The 17,366-nt window shown below is 51.9% G+C and overlaps 1 protein-coding gene across 1 annotated transcript; it reads right to left on the bottom strand.

Annotated features, from left to right (window-relative positions):
- Positions 1–743: 743 nt before the first annotated feature.
- KCNG1 (potassium voltage-gated channel modifier subfamily G member 1) lies at positions 744–17,166 on the bottom strand. The gene is made up of 3 exons (XM_066235411.1): positions 16,960–17,166; positions 4,735–5,534; positions 744–1,736 (listed from the first exon to the last, which is right to left on the bottom strand). Exons 2-3 carry the CDS (start codon positions 5,506–5,508, stop codon positions 966–968), a joined length of 1,545 nt encoding a protein of 514 aa, XP_066091508.1. The 5' UTR covers positions 5,509–5,534; positions 16,960–17,166; the 3' UTR covers positions 744–965.
- Between the last annotated feature and the right edge of the window lie 200 nt (positions 17,167–17,366).

Below are 17,366 nucleotides of genomic sequence, written 5' to 3'. Positions count from 1 at the left end.
GGAATCACGGCCCACCTTCCTGAAGCAAAACCCCACTCCAGGTTTCGATCTAGATATAGGCAAATCGTTCAAAGTATTTTTTTTTCAAATATTCAAATAAATGTGGAGTAGAATGAAAAGATATACACTACGCTTTAGAGATAAAAGGAAGCCATTTCACCTGTGTCATCGCCTTTGGTGTGCACTCAGCTGCGAGGGGTACTTTGGGGGAAGCCTGAAGGTGACATCAGGAGAGCAGGAGAAAAGAGGATGGCAGAGAACAGAGAAGGGACGGGGTGGGGGTGGGGCTGGAGGTGGGAGGAGTCAAAGAGAAACAAGGGAGAGGGGATTCGGTGTTTATGACAACCTTCCCTCCCAAAGGGGTCTGTTCCCTCCCGTTGCCTCCGACCCCACCGGGGCCCCACCAGGCCGGAGGGACCCACGGAAACAGGCCCTTTGCCTCTGGTGCCCATTCAGGCGGCTCTGCTGGGAATACACTGTCCTTCCTTCAGAGAGCCCCGGGGAAGGCTCTTCCCTCCTTCTCATTGGTTTTCTTGAATTGCATGAGATCCGCACTAAAGACAGACACGTTGCTGCGGCCATGTGTATTTTTCTCTCTAGGCAGACCCATAAAGCAAGTCTTTGCTGGGCATGTTATTTACACGGTGGAGAGAACAAGCCATCTCCTTACCCAGGGAAACAGGCTTGAGGACTGGGGCAGGTGCCGGGGGCAGGGTGGGGACCATCGTGGCTGTGTGCAGGGCTCATGGCCAGCTCCACTGGCCGAGGAGGGCAGGGACCCCTCTGTGGATGCTGTGAGCATCCTCTCTGGGGCATGGATTGGGTCAGTCCTATGCCAGGGCCACGTTCAGAATCAGCGCGTGCCTTTGAAGGCTTCTGCAGTGATGGCAATAGCTTCAAGCCGCAGAGGGCAGGCAGGGCTGGGGGGTCCTGGTGGCGGCAGTGGCGGGGTCTGTCCTCTGGGTTCAGTTCTTGTCTCTGGTGTCTGAGGAGGCACTTCCAAACAAGATGTCACTGTCCTGGGACATGCCACTCAGCTGCGACTTGGTTTTGATGAGGAACTGAGCCCTCCGGAACATCACCCTCTCCTGCTCCTGCTTGAGCTCCAGGTAGGAGCGGGAGAAGGTGTGGAAGATGGAGGTCACCGGGAAGGCCATGAGGAGGATGCCGCTAAGGATGCTGCTGAGGGCCACCACCTGGCCAGGCGTGCTCCGGGGTACCATGTCTCCATAGCCCACAGTTGTCATGGTGATGACAGCCCACCAGTAGCAGGCAGGGATGCTGGTGAACTCGGGGCTATCAGCCATCTCGTTCTCGATGACGTAGAGGAGGGGGGCAAAGAGGGCGATGGCCACGCAGAGGAAGAGCAGCAGGAGCCCGAACTCGCGGGTGCAGCGGCGGGCCGTGAGCCCCAGCGTCTGCAGCCCCAGGGAGTGGCGGGCCAGGCGCATGACGTACAGGATGCGCAGGGCCCGCAGGACTCGCAGCGCCAGCCCCACCTTGTCCAGGTAGCTGTTGCCCGCGCCGGGCTTGCGGCGGCTGGAGGCGGCGCCGTCCACCAGCAGGGTGATGTAGTAGGGCAGGATGGCCACCAGGTCGATCAGGGTCAGCGGGCTCCGCAGGAAGGCGAACTTGCTGGGCGCCTGGATGAGCCGCAGGAGGAACTCGAGCGAGAACCAGCCCACACACACGGACTCCACGATGAAGACATTGTGGCACATCTGGGAGCACTGGCCCTGGGAGAGAGGGGAGAGGCACCGGAGAGGTCGGCAGTGCCCCCAGCAGGGGTACCGAGCGCTCTCTGGGCGGGTGCTACGCTACCTGGGTGAAAGGTTCAGGCTTGAGCACAGCCACCCTGCCTGTCGATGTTGTATGGCCCTGGGGCCTCTCTCTAGTTATACTCACTCCCCGAGTGATCTCTAGGGCTTGAGGGGTCATCCTGACACTGACAGTCTCTCTCTCCAGCCCAAACCTCGTCCCCGAACTTCAGACCCGAGATGGGCTGGGCTGCCCCCTTGATGTCACCCTTGGGGTGTTTGATGGGAGTCACAAACTCCTCATGTCCCAAACCAACTCCTAATTTCTTTTAGAATTTATTTTTATTGAGGTATAATTAACATATAACATTGTGTAAGTTTAAGGTGTACATGTGTTGATTTGATACATCTATACATTACAACTCTATGGTTACGTACTACCATAGAGCTAACACCTCTACCGCACCACCTCATTATCATTTCTTTTTTTGTGGTGGGAACAATTAAGTTCTAGTTTCTTTATAGAGCTGAACACTTGAAACCCGTATAATTTTATTAACCAATGTCACCCTAGTACATTCAATGAAAAGTTTAAAAAGATCTAGTTTCTTTGGGCTCCTGATTTCACCTGCCCATCTGTGGTTTCTGCTCAGAGCAAGCAGCGATCCCACTTGTCTCAGGACAGGAGGCTTGGCCTTCTCCTGACACCTCCCATATAATCCTCAGAAAATCCTGTTGGCTCTTTATTTAAGATGATGCCAGAATCAAACCATTTCTCACTATGTCCATTGCCTCAACGCTGATCTAGCCACCATCCTCTCTCACCTGGACAGGTGCGGGCACCCCTTCCCTAGGCTTCCTTGATCCATTCTGCACACCTAGCCAGAGGGAACTTGAGCACAGAAGTCAGATCCTGGCCCTCCTCGCTCAGGACCCTCCACGACTTGGAGGGAGAGAGCAAGTCTCCCAGGACACCTGTGGCCGGCTGCCACCTCTCCCACTTCCTTGCCTGCGCCCACATCTGTCAACTCCAAGCCTCATCGGCCTTTCACTCACTGCCCCCCCCAATAGCCCAGGCTCACTCCCCCAAATCAGCCTTGACTTCCTCTCCCCTGGGCAGGATTCCTCTTCCCCAGACAGTCACACTGCTCTGCGCTCCTGCCTCCAGCTCTTTGCTTCAATATTATCTTCCCAGGGAGTTCTATGCGACCCCCTGTTTAAAAATCATCTCACCCTTTGTCCTATATCCCGATTCCCCTTATCCTGCTCTGTTTATTTATAGTGCGTATCATCCTTCAATGTGCTTTATATAAATAAGTTACTTATTTATCATGTTTATTGTCTGTCTCTGCCTTTTGCCCTCCTACTCCCTGTCCCAACAGACTGCAACCCCGCAGGATGGGGCAGTTTGTTCCCCTGAAAAGGCCTGGCATAGTACAAGCGATCAATTCATATTTGTTAACCCGGATAAATGGAAGAACACTGACTGGCGTTTAAACAGGGGTGCCAACTCAAGGCCAGGGGGCAAAGGAAATGGAGGAGGTAAGCCACGTGGGGTGGAAGTTGCCAGAGAGCATGGCCACCGCTTAACACCCCTTGATTGCTGCCCCTGAGTCACTAATTTAGTCTTGAGAGGGTCTCATGGAAGCTTTCAAGAAAAGCTGGAAATCTGGAGTTTTACATGAAATCTCCTGCATTTTAAATGTTGCGATGATCCAGTGCAAGGAAGACACTTGGTGGGCCCCTCACACACAGCTGTGTGCCGCCTTTGGCAGGCGGGCTGCCAGCTTGTCTCTCCGGATGGCCGTGGGCCTCTAGCTCAGAGGGGCCTTTGGCAGAAAGGAAGGCACCGGATGGTTCTAACCACCTTGTGGCTCCTGGGCACAGCTGGGTTCTCTGAGTCCTGCTCTAATTGCTCTCTGTGTAGAAATATGTTAGAGGCTGGAGAGATGAACTAATATGGGAGGTGGTGGTGGGGTTGATGTCTCAGACCCCCAGGACGGGAAGCTCACAAGACCTTCCTCAGCTTGTGTCTCACACTTATGGTCACAGGGGTGTCACTGTCCTCCCTCCACCGGATTTGAAGCTCCTTGAGGCTGGAAGACTTGTCCTGGTCACCCTGTCTCCCCTTCGGTGCCTGAATACAGTAGACACTCAAATGTGTGCTCAAGGAGAAACTGAAACAGGGAAATGCGTTAGTCCCCAAAATGAAGTCAAAGATTAGTATTGTCACTGAATCATGAAAAAGGCTAAGTATTATTTTTTTAAAAAATATCAGAAGTTGAATAACACTGTGGCTTCATTAGTATTTTTCTGAAGAAATCAGGATCACATATGCTGGAACTAAAACATAATCTATACTAATCTAAGTACAGATAACTCCTAACAGGTCTCAAATGATGAGCATTTTCTGTCTTTTTTTGGCAGGTGAGGAAACTGAGGCACAGAGAGGTTAAATAACTTGCCTACAGATACACAGCTAGAGTGGAGGAAATAAGATTTAAACTCTGGCCATCTGGCTCTAGTCCTGCTCTCTTCATCACCACTCCTTATGCTTATCAATAGTTAATTATACTGGTTTAGTGCTATTGTCTTAACACTTTATTAACGCTATATATATATGATATATCATATATATATCATATATATAAATGCCTGAAACCCGCTGTGGGTTATAATTGCAAAAGTATTGCTATTTCTTCCATAATGTATGCATGTGGGAAAACTGGGGCAGGCATGGAGCTCATATCTAAATGTGGAGGTGGATGGCATGTAAACGTGATGTCAGGAGCGACTGGGGATGCTACTCAGCCAGCGCAGTCAGGGAAGGCCTCCTAGAGGAGGCGGCAGTGTTCACTGTGAAGGATGTGGACTTCTGGGGGGTAGGTGACCGCTAGCAGACAGCTTTGTCTCCTGTCCTGAGAGACCCTTCCCTCAGGGCAGCAAGCCTGCCCCCTGTACAGCTGTGGACTCTTACCTGCTCCTCCTCCTCCCTCAAACTGGGCAAGGTGCTGATGGAGAGGTTGACGGCGGTGACGGTGACAAAGAGCACGGACAGGCAGGCGAACACTTTGCCCGGCAGCCCCGAGTGCGGCCTCTCCACCATGTCGCGCAGCCTCCGCATGCAGCGGCCCAGGCGGCCCTCGCCCTCCACCGGCCCCTCGCTCTCGTGACTGTCGCTGTCCAGCGCGTCCTCGTCCTCCTCCCGCTCCACCATCTCGGCGAACTCCTCCATCTTCTGCAGGTAGCGGCGCTTGCAGCAGCCGTCCAGGTGGTCCTCGGCGATGCCCCAGTACAGCAGCTCCTCCTGGAAGGACAGGGCGCACATCTCGCGCAGCAGCCGCAGCTTGCCCGCCCGCAGGAAGGTCAGGATGGTGCCGAAGGCCCCCGGGTTGCGGTCGAAGAAGAACTCGTTACAGGTGACATCGTAGTCGTCGCAGACGTTGAGGATGTCGTCGAAGTTGGTGCAGGCCTTGAGCTGGCCCAGCCGCGTCATCGGGAACTCCTCCAGCGTGGTCCAGGGCAGCGAGTACTTGATGCCGCCCACATTGATGATGATCCTCCGCCGCCGGTCCTCGGGCGGGCCGCCCTGGTGGGGCTCGTCCTGAGGCTGCAGCCGCTGCGCCCGGCGGTAGAAGACGCCCTTGAGGGACTGGCTTTGCGGGAAGAAGGCGGGGTGGGAGGAGGCGTCGGAGGTGCAGCTCAGGGCGCTGTAGTCGTAATCAGAATTGTCTCCCGGTAAGAGGGTCATTTTGGGCCTTCACATCCCTCTCAGGCCTGGGGGGAGAAGGGAGGAAAGACCCTCGGTGACTCCTGAGTCTCAGCTGACAATGCTGATTCTGCAGATATTTGTTCTTAAGGACTGAATTGTGTCCCTCAGATTCATAGGGGAAAAGCCCTAACCCCCAATGGGACCATATTTGGAAGCGGAGGACTTTTGGAGGTGATTAGATTTAGATGAGGTCATGAGGGTGGGGTCCTCATGATGGGATTAGTGCCCTTATAAGGAGAGCAGTGGATAGGAAGCAGGCACCATCCATCTACAAGCCAGGAAGAGAGTCCTCACCACAGCCCCACCAGGCTGGTCCCCTGATCTTGGACATCCCTCCAGAACTGGGAGTAATAAATGTCTGTGAGTCATTCAGTTCAGGTCTTTTGTTACAGCAGCCCAAGTAGACTAAAACATTCACATAAGAGTGAAAATAGCAACACTATCCTTTAGCATCACCTACATTTTATGGTTCTTCCATACCCACCCTCATTTATATAAATATGCCGAGTGCTGCTGTGTGCCAGGCATTGCTTTAAGCACTGGTGATTCAGAACCATGCACAGAATCAGACACGGTTCCCAGTCCTGCAGAGCTGATGTCCTACTGAACTGTCAGGCAATCTCTGTACTATTATTTACTTAGCACTTTATTGTACAGCAGCCCCATCTTTTGTATTCCTTTAGCTTAGAAAGATAATTTAGCAACCAGGGCCAATTTGTCCCCCAGAGGACGTGTGGCAATGTCTGGTGTATACCACTGACATAGTAGATAGGGGCCAATGATGCTACTAAAATACCTACAATGCACAGGCCAGACCCCAAATAGAATTATCTGGTCCTTAATGTCCATCCATAGTGCCAAAGGGGAGAAACCCTGGTGTTGTGGTTATTATAACTATAGACTTTGTAGCCCCATGGCCCATGCACGTTACTCAATCTTGATGTGTTTTAATTTCCTCATCTGTGAAATGGGTAGAACTTCATGACCTACTTCTTAGAATTACCAAGACAATTCAATAACTTATATACAAAGAGTAATTAATACAATGCCCAGCACACAGTAGGTATGTGTATTGCCAGTATGCATGGCCACCATCACAGCCGCCTGGTCCATGCAGGCTCACATTAGATTCGGACAGATGGTAATGAAACAATGGAGCCAAGAACTGGTAGGCCATCATCTTTAATCCTAGCTTACACCCGGCAGGCAAGTAAAAACACACACTGGGCTCCAAAACCTACTCATTCAGTGCTCACAAAGCTACTGACTTTATCCGAGTTTCCTAGAATCAAAGGTTTCTAGCTCACCAGACTTATTCACCTGTTCCCCATCTCCTTCCTTCTCCCTGCACAAACTGGCTTCTCACTCAGCACTCCACCATCTTGGCTGCTTCTCCTGGCCTCCTCCACGTGGCCTTTCTCTGCTCTCCTCTCTGCTCTCTCCTCTAATGCTAATCTCAGGAACCAAGAGAGAGAGCAAGCTCCCGGTCTGCCCCACTTTATAGTGTAGAAACCAAAACCTTTAATCTAATATAAAAAACAAGGAAGTCTCTGATACAAAGTCACTTATCTGAGCCATGATGGGATTCCTCATGAAAATGTCCCACCCTACATCAAAAAGGGTGGGAAAAGCTTAGTCCTAAAACCAAGCCCCAGGCTACAAGGATCCTGCCTGCCGATAGCCTGCTCCACCACACATTAATATAATCACACCCATTCCAAGCAAGAAGGGCAACTAATATCACCTGGGCAATGGGCTTCCACGTGGGCAGCGCCATCTTTAACAAAGTGAGCATAATATATTTTATCTGCCCAACAGTATGCAATAATTATTATTATTAATATTTATATCTATCTTAAAGGGGCATTTTGTATTGCTTCCATAAATAGAAAACCTATATCATTTGCCATAAATAAGAGGTAATGTTCAAAGAAATGTACTATTAGGACAATAGTGCCATGTTTGTTCACGAATCAGGAAACATTTTGAGAATACAGGAGTGGACAAGGATAGGCATGCTTGCTCCTCCAGGAAGCCTTCCTTGGCTTTTCCAGCTAAATTGAGCTCTCTCTGTCCCCCTTCATGGTACATTTATCTTTACTGCACTTATCACACAGTTTTAGAATCATCTGTGTGCAAGCCTGGCTTCTTTATTAGACTCCTTGCTCCCTGGGGGGTAGAACTGTACTTTACTCATCTCTTAATCCCTGTGCCCAGCAGCACTGGCGCTCAAAGAAGTGCCTACTAAATGAATACATTTCCTGCTGGTGAGGCTGACATGATGAGGCACTTCTGAGAAACTGAGGTCAAAATAACAGCTTATGTAGACTCCTTCCTTTCCAACCCTCAAAGCTTCAGTGAGATTGCTTATTCATTTATAGCTCACAAGCCTAATATGGCTCACAAATACTTTGCCTGGCTTGCAGAAGATTTTAAAAAATGAGAAACTTGGCCCTGGCTGGTTGGCTCAGTGGTAGAATGTCGGCCCGGCGTGTGGAAGTCCTGGTTTCGATTCCTGGCCAGGGCACACAGGAGAAGTGCCCATCTGCTTCTCCACCCTTCCCCCCCTCTTCTTTTTCTTTATTTCTCTCTTCCCCTCCCACACCCAAGGCTCCATTGGAGCAAAGTTGGTCCCGGGCACTGAGGATGGCTCCATGGCCTCCACCTCAGGTGCTAGAATGGCTCTGGTTGCAGTGGAGCAATGCCCCAGATGAGCAGAGCATCGCCCCCTAGTGGGCATGCCTGGTGGATCCCAGTTGGGCGCATGCGGGAGCCTATCCATCTGCCTCCTCCCCACTTCTCACTTCGGAAAACAAACAAACAAAAAACAAGAAACTTCATGTAAAAATTCGTATTTTGGCCCTGGCCAATGACTCAGTGCAGGGGTCCCCAAACTGCGGCCCCCTGAGGCCATTTATCCGGCCCCTGCCGCACTTCTGGGAGGGGCACCTCTTTCATTGGTTAGTGAGAGGAGTACTGTATGTGGAGGTGCCGCAAGCGTGGCATCGCTCACGTACAGTACTACTTCCGGTGACGCAGGATGCACGCGTCACGGCTCCGGAAGCGCGTCATGTCACTTGTTATGGCTAGCAGTGACAAATATGGAACTGGACATTGACCATCTCATTAGCCAAAAGCAGGCCCATAGTTCCCATGGAAATACTGGTCAGTTCGTTGATTTAAATTTACTTGTTCTTTATTTTAAATATTGTATTTGTTCCCGTTTTGTTTTTTTTTACTTTAAAATATGTGCAGTGTGCATAAGGATTTGTTCATAGTTTTTTTAATAGTCCGGCCCTCCAACGGTCTGAGGGACAGTAAACTGGCCTCCTGTGTAAAAAGTTTGGGGACCCCTGACTCAGTGGATAGAGAAGTGGCCTGGTATATGGACGTTCTGGGTTCGATCCCCAGTCAAGGCACACAGGAGAAGTGACCATCTGCTTCTCCTCCCCTTCCCTTTCTCTCTTCTCCTCCAGCAACCAGTGGCTGGTTGGTTTGAGCATTGGCTCCAGGTGCTGTGGATGGCTCAGTTGGTTTGAGCGCATCAGCCTCAGGTGCTAAAAATAGCTTGGTACTCAAGCATCAGCCCCTGATGGGGTTGCTGGTGGATCCCAGTTGGGGTACATGTGGGAGTCTGTCTCACTATCTCTTGCCTCTCACCTAAAAAAAAATCATATCCTTGGTTTCTCTTGAAAATCAGACTATCTGGCAATATTTGGCTCAAATTCCAGCTGAGAAATGACTGTCCCCTTCAGGCAGGGCATGCATGCTGCTGTCCGCCACAGTCCACCCCTCTCCCTGCTGTCTTCCTAACACCTACTCTACTTCACTCACCTATTTTCCTTCCTGGCTCCTGTAGGCATTTGAGTTTGAGACCCTCAGATTACAGCAACAGAGTTCTCCAGAATTAAGCCAATCCATAGAAAAGTACAGTTTAATTCGTTGCTTTTTAAAAAGCACCATTCCTCCCCCAAACCCAATACCCCTTGGAAGCACGAGGTAGCAGCAAAGTCCATCAATTCCAAGTAGAAACCCACTTCCAATGCCCGAGTGTCGTTCTGTGCCCTGGACACATCCAGGGGGAAAACACACACACACACACACACACACACACACACACACTCACACACTCACACACACACACACACACACACATTTAACAGGAGCTGGGGTATTTCCACATTGCAAAGGGTATCTTTCCTAACAAGAATCCCTCTACAAAAGTCAATCATCACTCATATATCTTTGGGGAAAGCTAGTTTCACAGATTGGGTTTTACAAAACTAGGATATACCTTGGTTTGAAATAAATACGATTTGATTTTAGAGTGTTGAGAATGCTTTTAGCTTTACCTAAATCTGGAAGCCATCTCCTCAGGCAAAGCCTGCCAGCACCCCTCCGCAGGAGTGACAGGAGTCCCTTTCAGGCACTTAACATCAGTGATAGCGTTTCCAGCTCTGCTGATGTAGCTTTGCCACCAAAGACCAGGGGCAAAACGACCTTACTTACGACCTTACGCTTCCCGGGAAAAGTGCTCGAGGCCAAGGACCATTCCTCTGGTCCTGCAAGCCCCAGGAACTCTTGTGAAACCCACCCGGCTGTAATTTCTTCTTCCCACTCTCCCACTTTCCCTCCATCAGGCCCCAATGAGTGGTCTTCCTTTCTCTGCTTCCTGACTTGAGTCAGTTGTGAATTAAAGCCTCAGCATCCGGTGTGGAAAGTTATCCTGTCTCAGCAGATAGTTAGGGAGAGGGAAAAAGCATACTTCATTCAGGCCACTTTACCTGGAGGGCCAGAGTTCCCAGGGAGGGCCAGACCCTGGGATTTGCTAAACAGGAGAGGGCCCACCTCTCCTTGCTTTCAGTCCGATGGAGGTGGGGGCGGGGGTGGGGGTGGGGCGGGATGGCTCCACATGCTCTAGAATCTTGGAGTCTCAACTGCAGGTCATAAATCAAACAAGCCCCAAAGTCCTGCTTCTGGAAAAAAAAAAAGTCACTTTTCACCCAGCCTGATACCTTTACAGAAAAAGCGTGTCTTTTACAATGTCTCTGCAGTGTTGGGTTTGTCACTTCGGGAGTGTGATGTATTATAGAGACTTTTATCTCTGAGGGTCTAGAAATGCTTAGGAAGAAACAGCCAGCTTGAGGAACAATTTGCTGACCATCCCAAGCTGGGGTAGCAGGGGAGCCCCACTGGCTCTGAAATCGGGAGACCAGGGTTCAAGGCCAGTCACTGTGACTCTGGCCAACTCACGTCTTTCCCCTGAGACTCAGTTTTCTCATCTGTAAAATGGGGATCTAAATAGCTCCTGCCTCCTTGAGTTGTGGTGAGGACTAAAGAAAATGACATGGTGATGTGATTGTCCCAATGCCTGACATGCAATGGACACATGCTGTATTATTAGCTATGGGAGAGGGGGTGTCTGTCATCCTCCCTGCACCAGCCAAGGGTGAATCCTTTTTTGATCTGATCCAGTGGGATTGCAGCCTAGTATTATCTGACCCCCCCCCCCCAGTCCACTGCTGGAGGGAGTGTGGTCCCCTACAGTCTGTGGGGAAGCCTCCAGGGGTGTTGAGGAAAGTGAAGGACAAGGCTGACTTGTGGCCCAGGACTCCCACTGCTGGGTGGATTGCCCAGATCTGAGTTTACAGGGGTCTTGGCACACACTGCTTTAATACATCAAGATTCAGGATCTGCTTCTGGGGAATCAGATGTAAGAGGAACAAGGTACAATGTTGCTCCTCATACCATGTTGCGGATGGTGCTAGGGGGTCCCCCGGTGTCCATCGGGGTGGGGGATGGACAAGGGAGTCATGGTAGGTGCAGGTGGTGGACTCCTGTAGATGCCACAGGACTTAGAAGCAATGAACTAGACATAGGTTTAGCAACAACAGATTCAAGGCCTTAAAAACATGGTGCCGAGTAGAAAAAGACACTGAAGTTTATAGCACTATGCTATTTATGTAAAGGAACACACACAATATTACAGATTCTTGTGTACATGTAAGGGTCTATATCAACCATAAGGAGGGTTCTTGGGAGAGGAGAGTAAGGGGAACAAACATGTGGAATGGGGTCTGGAATGAAGGGGCCAATGAACAACACCGCCCAGCGCAGGCCAAGGATGAAGAGTGAAGTAAACAGTGTGCTTAACGTAGCTCTGGGCTTTGATCCAGGTGATAAAAAGAAAACTTACGAGTATAAGAACAACAAAGCCATCAGGTTCCAAATGCAAGCTCAGTGGAGCTACAGATTCCTGGCCTCTCCCCAGACCTTCTGGACCAGAATGCTTGAGGGGGAGGCCCAGGGATGGGCACTTTTGACAGATTCCCTTAGAAAGTCTCCCATATGCTCAAGAGAGAAAGAAGGGGTGCCACAAGTGCTGAGAGATCCCCCAGGGTCTGGGCATTGGAGGAGAGTCCCTTGCCTACCCTCTTAATGTTCTTGGAGTTCTGGAAGGCTCTGGGGGTCCCACATTTAGGGAGCATCATTGGAGAAGTAGAAACCCTCTGGTTTGAGAGAAAAACCTTCTGCATTGGGAACGCCTTGGTCAAGTTCCCCTCTGTGAGCCAACAGAAGTGCTGACACTCCCATGCAATCTCTTTTCCTTCCTCTGGAGAGAAGGATGTTCACAAGCAATGACTGAGGGCTGAGTACACATTTCCAGAGACAAATGATGATCTGAACTGTAAGGAGTTCCGAATGGCAGCCCCACCATGAGGCCGCTCTGGGGTCAGGGTCTGACTATGGGTGGGGGTGCACAGCCTGCGGGGGGCTGAAGGGGGGAGCAGGAGGGAACTCTGCTCTTCCATCCTACGCCCCACCCTTAGGACTGAGCTCTGTGTCCCTCTTCTAAGGGGGAGGGGGCTGCAGAGAGAGAGAGAGAGAGAGAGAGCACTAAACAGTCACAGTGCTATAACAGCAGCAATCACAGCCTCCCTTAAGTGCACAGTAAGTGCCAGCACTGTAAGAGCTTTCTTTAATTGTGTGTGCCATGTCCCTTCCTAAGAAGCAGGCATTACCAGTAACTCCCCCATTTTGCAGATGAGGAAACTGAGACTTCGAGAAGTGAAAACTCATAACTCTGGTCATAAATGAGGAAGCCAAAATCAAACTAGGTGTGTGGGACTCCAGACCAAACCTCTCTGACTCTGCATTTTACTGCCTCCCCGGAGGTGTTTTGGGGTATGAGCCAGAAGGTCCTTTTCCGTGGGGTGCGTGTCTCTGCCACCTAGGTATCTCATCTCTGTTTTCTTTAGGCAAGATTCTGGATGGTCTGCAGGGATGAGGAGAAACAGGCGATTGCTCACGGCTGGGGGAAACATCTTTATTCCCATTGTACATTTGCACAGGAGCAAAGCAAGAAATCAAGAAAATGCCTGTTTTTTTCAAATTCTGAGTTGCCATTTTGGCCCCTGGGCAGAAGAGTTCTCCTGTGGCACCAGCCAGGCGTGAGGGTGGGGCCTCTGGCTTACCATTTACTGTCGTACCCTTAAGCATATGACTTCACCGCTCTGTACCTGGACATTCCCAGCTATACACTGAAGTAATCACCATACCAGTCTCATAAGCGTTTGGAGCTGCATCCAACGCATGTTTGCTAGAGAGGCTCTGGTGAGGCTAGCTTGCCCCCCCACCCCTCCCCTCACATTTCCTTTCTTCCAGGAGGAGGAATGCAAAACAGAAAACACCTTTCAGAGGCTGGACTTTAGCCCTGTCACCTGGCACTGAGTTGGCCAGGTCTCAGTTTCCCCATCTGTACCATAAACTGGTAAGACACACCCCTACGGTAGGCATAATAACGGTCCCCCCAAAGATGCCCACATCCTAATCCCTGGAACCCGAGAATATGTTACTTTACGTGGCAAAAGAGATGTTGCTGGTGCGATTAAATGCAGGGTCTGGAGGTGGGGAGAAGGTCCAGGTGATTCCAGATGAGCTGGGGGGCCTGTGTAATCACAGGGGTCTTTATAAGAGGGAGGGAGGAGGGGCAGGGTCAGAGAAGGACCAGCGGTGACAGAAGCAGAGGCCGAGCGACGCGGGGCCAGGAGCCAAGGATGCAGGCAGCTTCTAGAAGCTGGAAAAGGCAAAGAAATGGATTCTCTCCCAGAAATTTGAAAACAGCCCTGCTGACCCCTTGATTTGAGCCCAATGAGACCCATTTTTTGCTTTTGATTTCCCAAAAAGTGGAACACAACACGTGGTTGCTTTAAGCCACTAAATTGGTGGTAATACGTGGTGGTAATAAACTAACACAGCCCCCAAGGAAACTTCCTAAAAGATCAGCCTTTTCTGCCGAGCTCCTGGGGCACTGGTTTCTTCTCACACCCCGGTTTTCGACCTGTGCCATTCCCTGATTCCAAGCGGGTGTCAGGGGACCCACTGGTCCCTCCATGCTTCCCTTCCCCTGCCCGTGCAGCTTCCTCAGTCAGGGTTAGGGTTCCTGGCTGGCATGACTCAGGCTTGGGTGATGCTGCATTAATCTCCAATTAAAGTGTTAATCAAAACAGATTCAGCCATTAGCCTGGCCCAGGGCCTGGCATGCTGAATCTCTCTGAGAGGCTGTACCCACATGGAGAAGCTTTCTTAGCTGCCTGCCGTCCATCCTCATAATCCAACCAGGCTGGACCTCAGTCCGGCTTCTTTTGAGGCGGGGCCCACGTTCCTGGAGGTGGTATATTTTCTGGGAGCCGGGCTCTTCCCTCTACCGCCCTCCTGCCCCCACATGAGTAAATGTGCCAGAGTTCCCCCCTCCCCCCAATGAAAAGACAGGCAGCCTCTGGAGCCTCCTTACTCAGCTGCTGCAAAATAACTCTAAATGCACATTTGCCTTCCGCCAGGAGGTGTTTTGGGGTGTGAGCCAGAAGGTCCTTTTCCATTTGCCTCCTTGTGGGGTGAAATCTGGGAGCACAGGCATAAGCAAAGGGGCAGGCTTGGGGGGGACAGTGGGGACCCTGGGACAGCAGGAAGGGGACACCTGCTTAAACAATCCCTCAGTTTTTTTTCTGTAGTAAGTGTTAAGGTTGCAGTCTCTAGCTGTGGTGGGGAGGTGAGGCAGGGAGGAGGGACAGCATGGTGGTGCCCGCCTGCCCGGGGAGGTGCGGGTGAGAGCCACCCACAGAGCAGGGGAAAATCAGAGGCACAGTTCAGATCCTATCTGTAGCACATTCTGTTAATCAAACGCAGCCTGCTATATAATAAAAATGGCCAACAGTGATTGAGTGCTTGCAGCTAGACTTTCTTGCCTCTCCCTTTTTGTTAATTCTATTTGGAGTGGCTCTTCCAGCCACCATTTTCCTTTCATGTGGCTCCATTTCTGGGTTTAATTAATCAACGAAGAGTGGCTTCCCAGACCCCTATATCTTGCACAACCAGAAATGTTGACTCTTCATCATATATAAGAAAAAGGATGTGGAGAAAGGACAGCCCAGTCAGGACACCCTTCGGGGGTCCAGGGGGCCATTTCCTTGAGTCTCTTAGCCTTGCATTCAGGACACATCTTTCTGTTCTTCTGTTCCCTGGGGCATCTCCATCACCTTTTGCCAGAGCCCAGCTATGTGCCTGATGCAGGGAATTCAAGGTGGCAGTGGGGCCAGAGCCTGGCTCCCAGAACTGCCCCAATCAGCTCTGGGGAGAGAGAGAGGGGAGGGGACCGGGGCAGCCTGCGTTCTTAAGCTTCATACAGGAACTAAGGATGTCTTGCTTCCAGCACACTCATGGTTCCCCATGGGTCTGGAGTGTGTCCCACAACAGACATCTTTCTGCTGAGATTGGCTGGGTTAGGGAATGACTGTTGAGAGCAAACCCCAGGGGCCGTCCTCGCCCATCTTTTAGACACTTTCCCCACTCAGCAGGTGCCTCTGCGGAGCTCCACCGCAGAGAACACAGGGCTTGAGCTCAGGTCCAGCAGAGCCTGAGAAGCCCATGCCCTGGCCCTGTGCTTCTCCCCTGACCTCAGCATCCGGGCTGGTCTCCAGCAGTGCCGAACTTTCCTTGGAGATATGCTCTGGTGAGACTCCCCATAGTGACTCTGGCTGCAGTCATGTGTGTGGGAATCAAACACACCCTGGTGACAAACCTCTGCTCAGATTCATAGAGGCACAGGCTCCCCCTCCCCCTCCCCCCCATGAATCAGAGCAGCTCATGTCCCTCATCTCACCTTACCCGGTACTTATCTAAAAATGGGGAGGGGGGGGGCTCTGTGTCTATCTCATCCACCTTGGTGACTTTGGTGCCTGGCATCCTGTAAGTGCTTAAGAATAGCAAGTGCTTCAGAAAATGCCTGCTGCATGGACAACTAATTCATAGACCCCATGGTGGGAGCCTGCCTTCATCCGTTTTGTTAGATCAGTGTTTCTCAACTTTCCTCCTCATTCCCACCCTCCCTGGAGGAGCCTTTTAAAGACCCTTTCCTTCTATCCAAGAACCTGTTCTCGACTCCTGTCTCCTCCTGAGATGAATGCATTAGATGACCAAGGAGGCCAGTCTACAACCTGTCCGGTGACTTTCTGCCCTACACATGGAGGGCTGCTAGAGACAGCCACAGCCACAGGAGGGGTGTTCCTCCCGGGGGGTGGGGGGCTGGGTCTTAATTCTTTTCTTTAAGCTGCAAGCCGCCTTCCACCCTATCCTGAACCCACCCCTCTCCTGCTATGTTGTCTTCCAGTACCAGGCCTCAGTACCCGTTAAAGGAATGAAATAATGGCTGTTAGGCTCTTGACATGGTGAGCTGCACACAGCAGGTGCCCAGCCAATCTTTGTCCAATCCATGAATAAATGAATGAACTTCTCTTTTCCTTTCTCACCCCAAAACTCCAATCCACCTAGGCTGAGCCCCTCCTGGGTATGGGAACCCTGAGACTAGGGTAGCAACCATTCACCTTCCCTACCAGGTGCTGGAGCCTCTGATGAAAAGAGCCATCCGGGAATCTCCAGCGCCTAGCACACAGTAGGAACTCAAGAGAAGCTTGCAGAGTTAATGAATGACTCAATAAAACCCACTGGTGGGAAACTCTATTTCGTGCCTAAGGATAGAGTGAATGAGCGGGTGACATCGCCCCCTACACCTCCCCCAACGCTCCCTCCTCCCAGGATTCCGCAAGGCAGTGAGAAACCTCCACCTCCTCCAGGGTGACGCCCCCCACACCCCCACCAGTCACCTCTGCGGAGAACGTCTCGCACTCACACTTCGCACCCCGGTGACCCCCTCCGGAAAAACAAACTGGTCCCGCACTGTGACCGTGGCGAGCGCGCTCCACACCCTGCCCGCAGCTGCACCTAGGTTTTCTGTCTCCCCAACCGCTCTCCTCGGCATGTTTTGTGGTCCCCGCAGGGGAGTCCCGAGATGTCCCCTAGCCCGAGTTTGTAGGCGCGGGGGCCGGTCGTCGGCTCGGTGGCGCCCAGCGAGGCTGCGGCGCGCAAAGTTCCCACCTCAAGTTGCCGTCTCGGCGTCACCGCCTCGTAGTTGGCCGGACAGCGGCTTGCGTCCCCTGGGCTGCCAGCGGGTCCCAGGCGAGGACACAGGAGGCAAGGGGCTGGTGGCCTTCCGGGGCTCCTGTGCCGCCTCCCAGAGCCGCGGGAAAACTTCAGCCCCCGGGCCCAGCTCAGCTCCCGCACTCGAACCCAGGGCCGCCCGTCTCTGCCTCGCGGTCCCCGCCGGGCTCCTTGTGCGTCGGGAGCGCGGCGCTGCAGCCACCGAGGGAGGGAGCCAGGCAGGAGGCGGGACGGAGGGAGGGGACTGAGCGTGGGGCGGGGAGAAGGGGCGGTGGCAGGGACCGCGGCGCCAGCCTCACCCCGCAGCCCGAGGTGGGGCTGCACACACAGACAGTCGGCGTCCG

Source organism: Saccopteryx bilineata, chromosome 6 (assembly GCF_036850765.1).
Source record: "Saccopteryx bilineata isolate mSacBil1 chromosome 6, mSacBil1_pri_phased_curated, whole genome shotgun sequence".
Taxonomy (NCBI): domain Eukaryota; kingdom Metazoa; phylum Chordata; class Mammalia; order Chiroptera; family Emballonuridae; genus Saccopteryx; species Saccopteryx bilineata.
The sequence above is the reverse complement of the archived record's forward strand: the minus strand, read 5'-3'. Positions and strand labels throughout refer to the sequence as shown.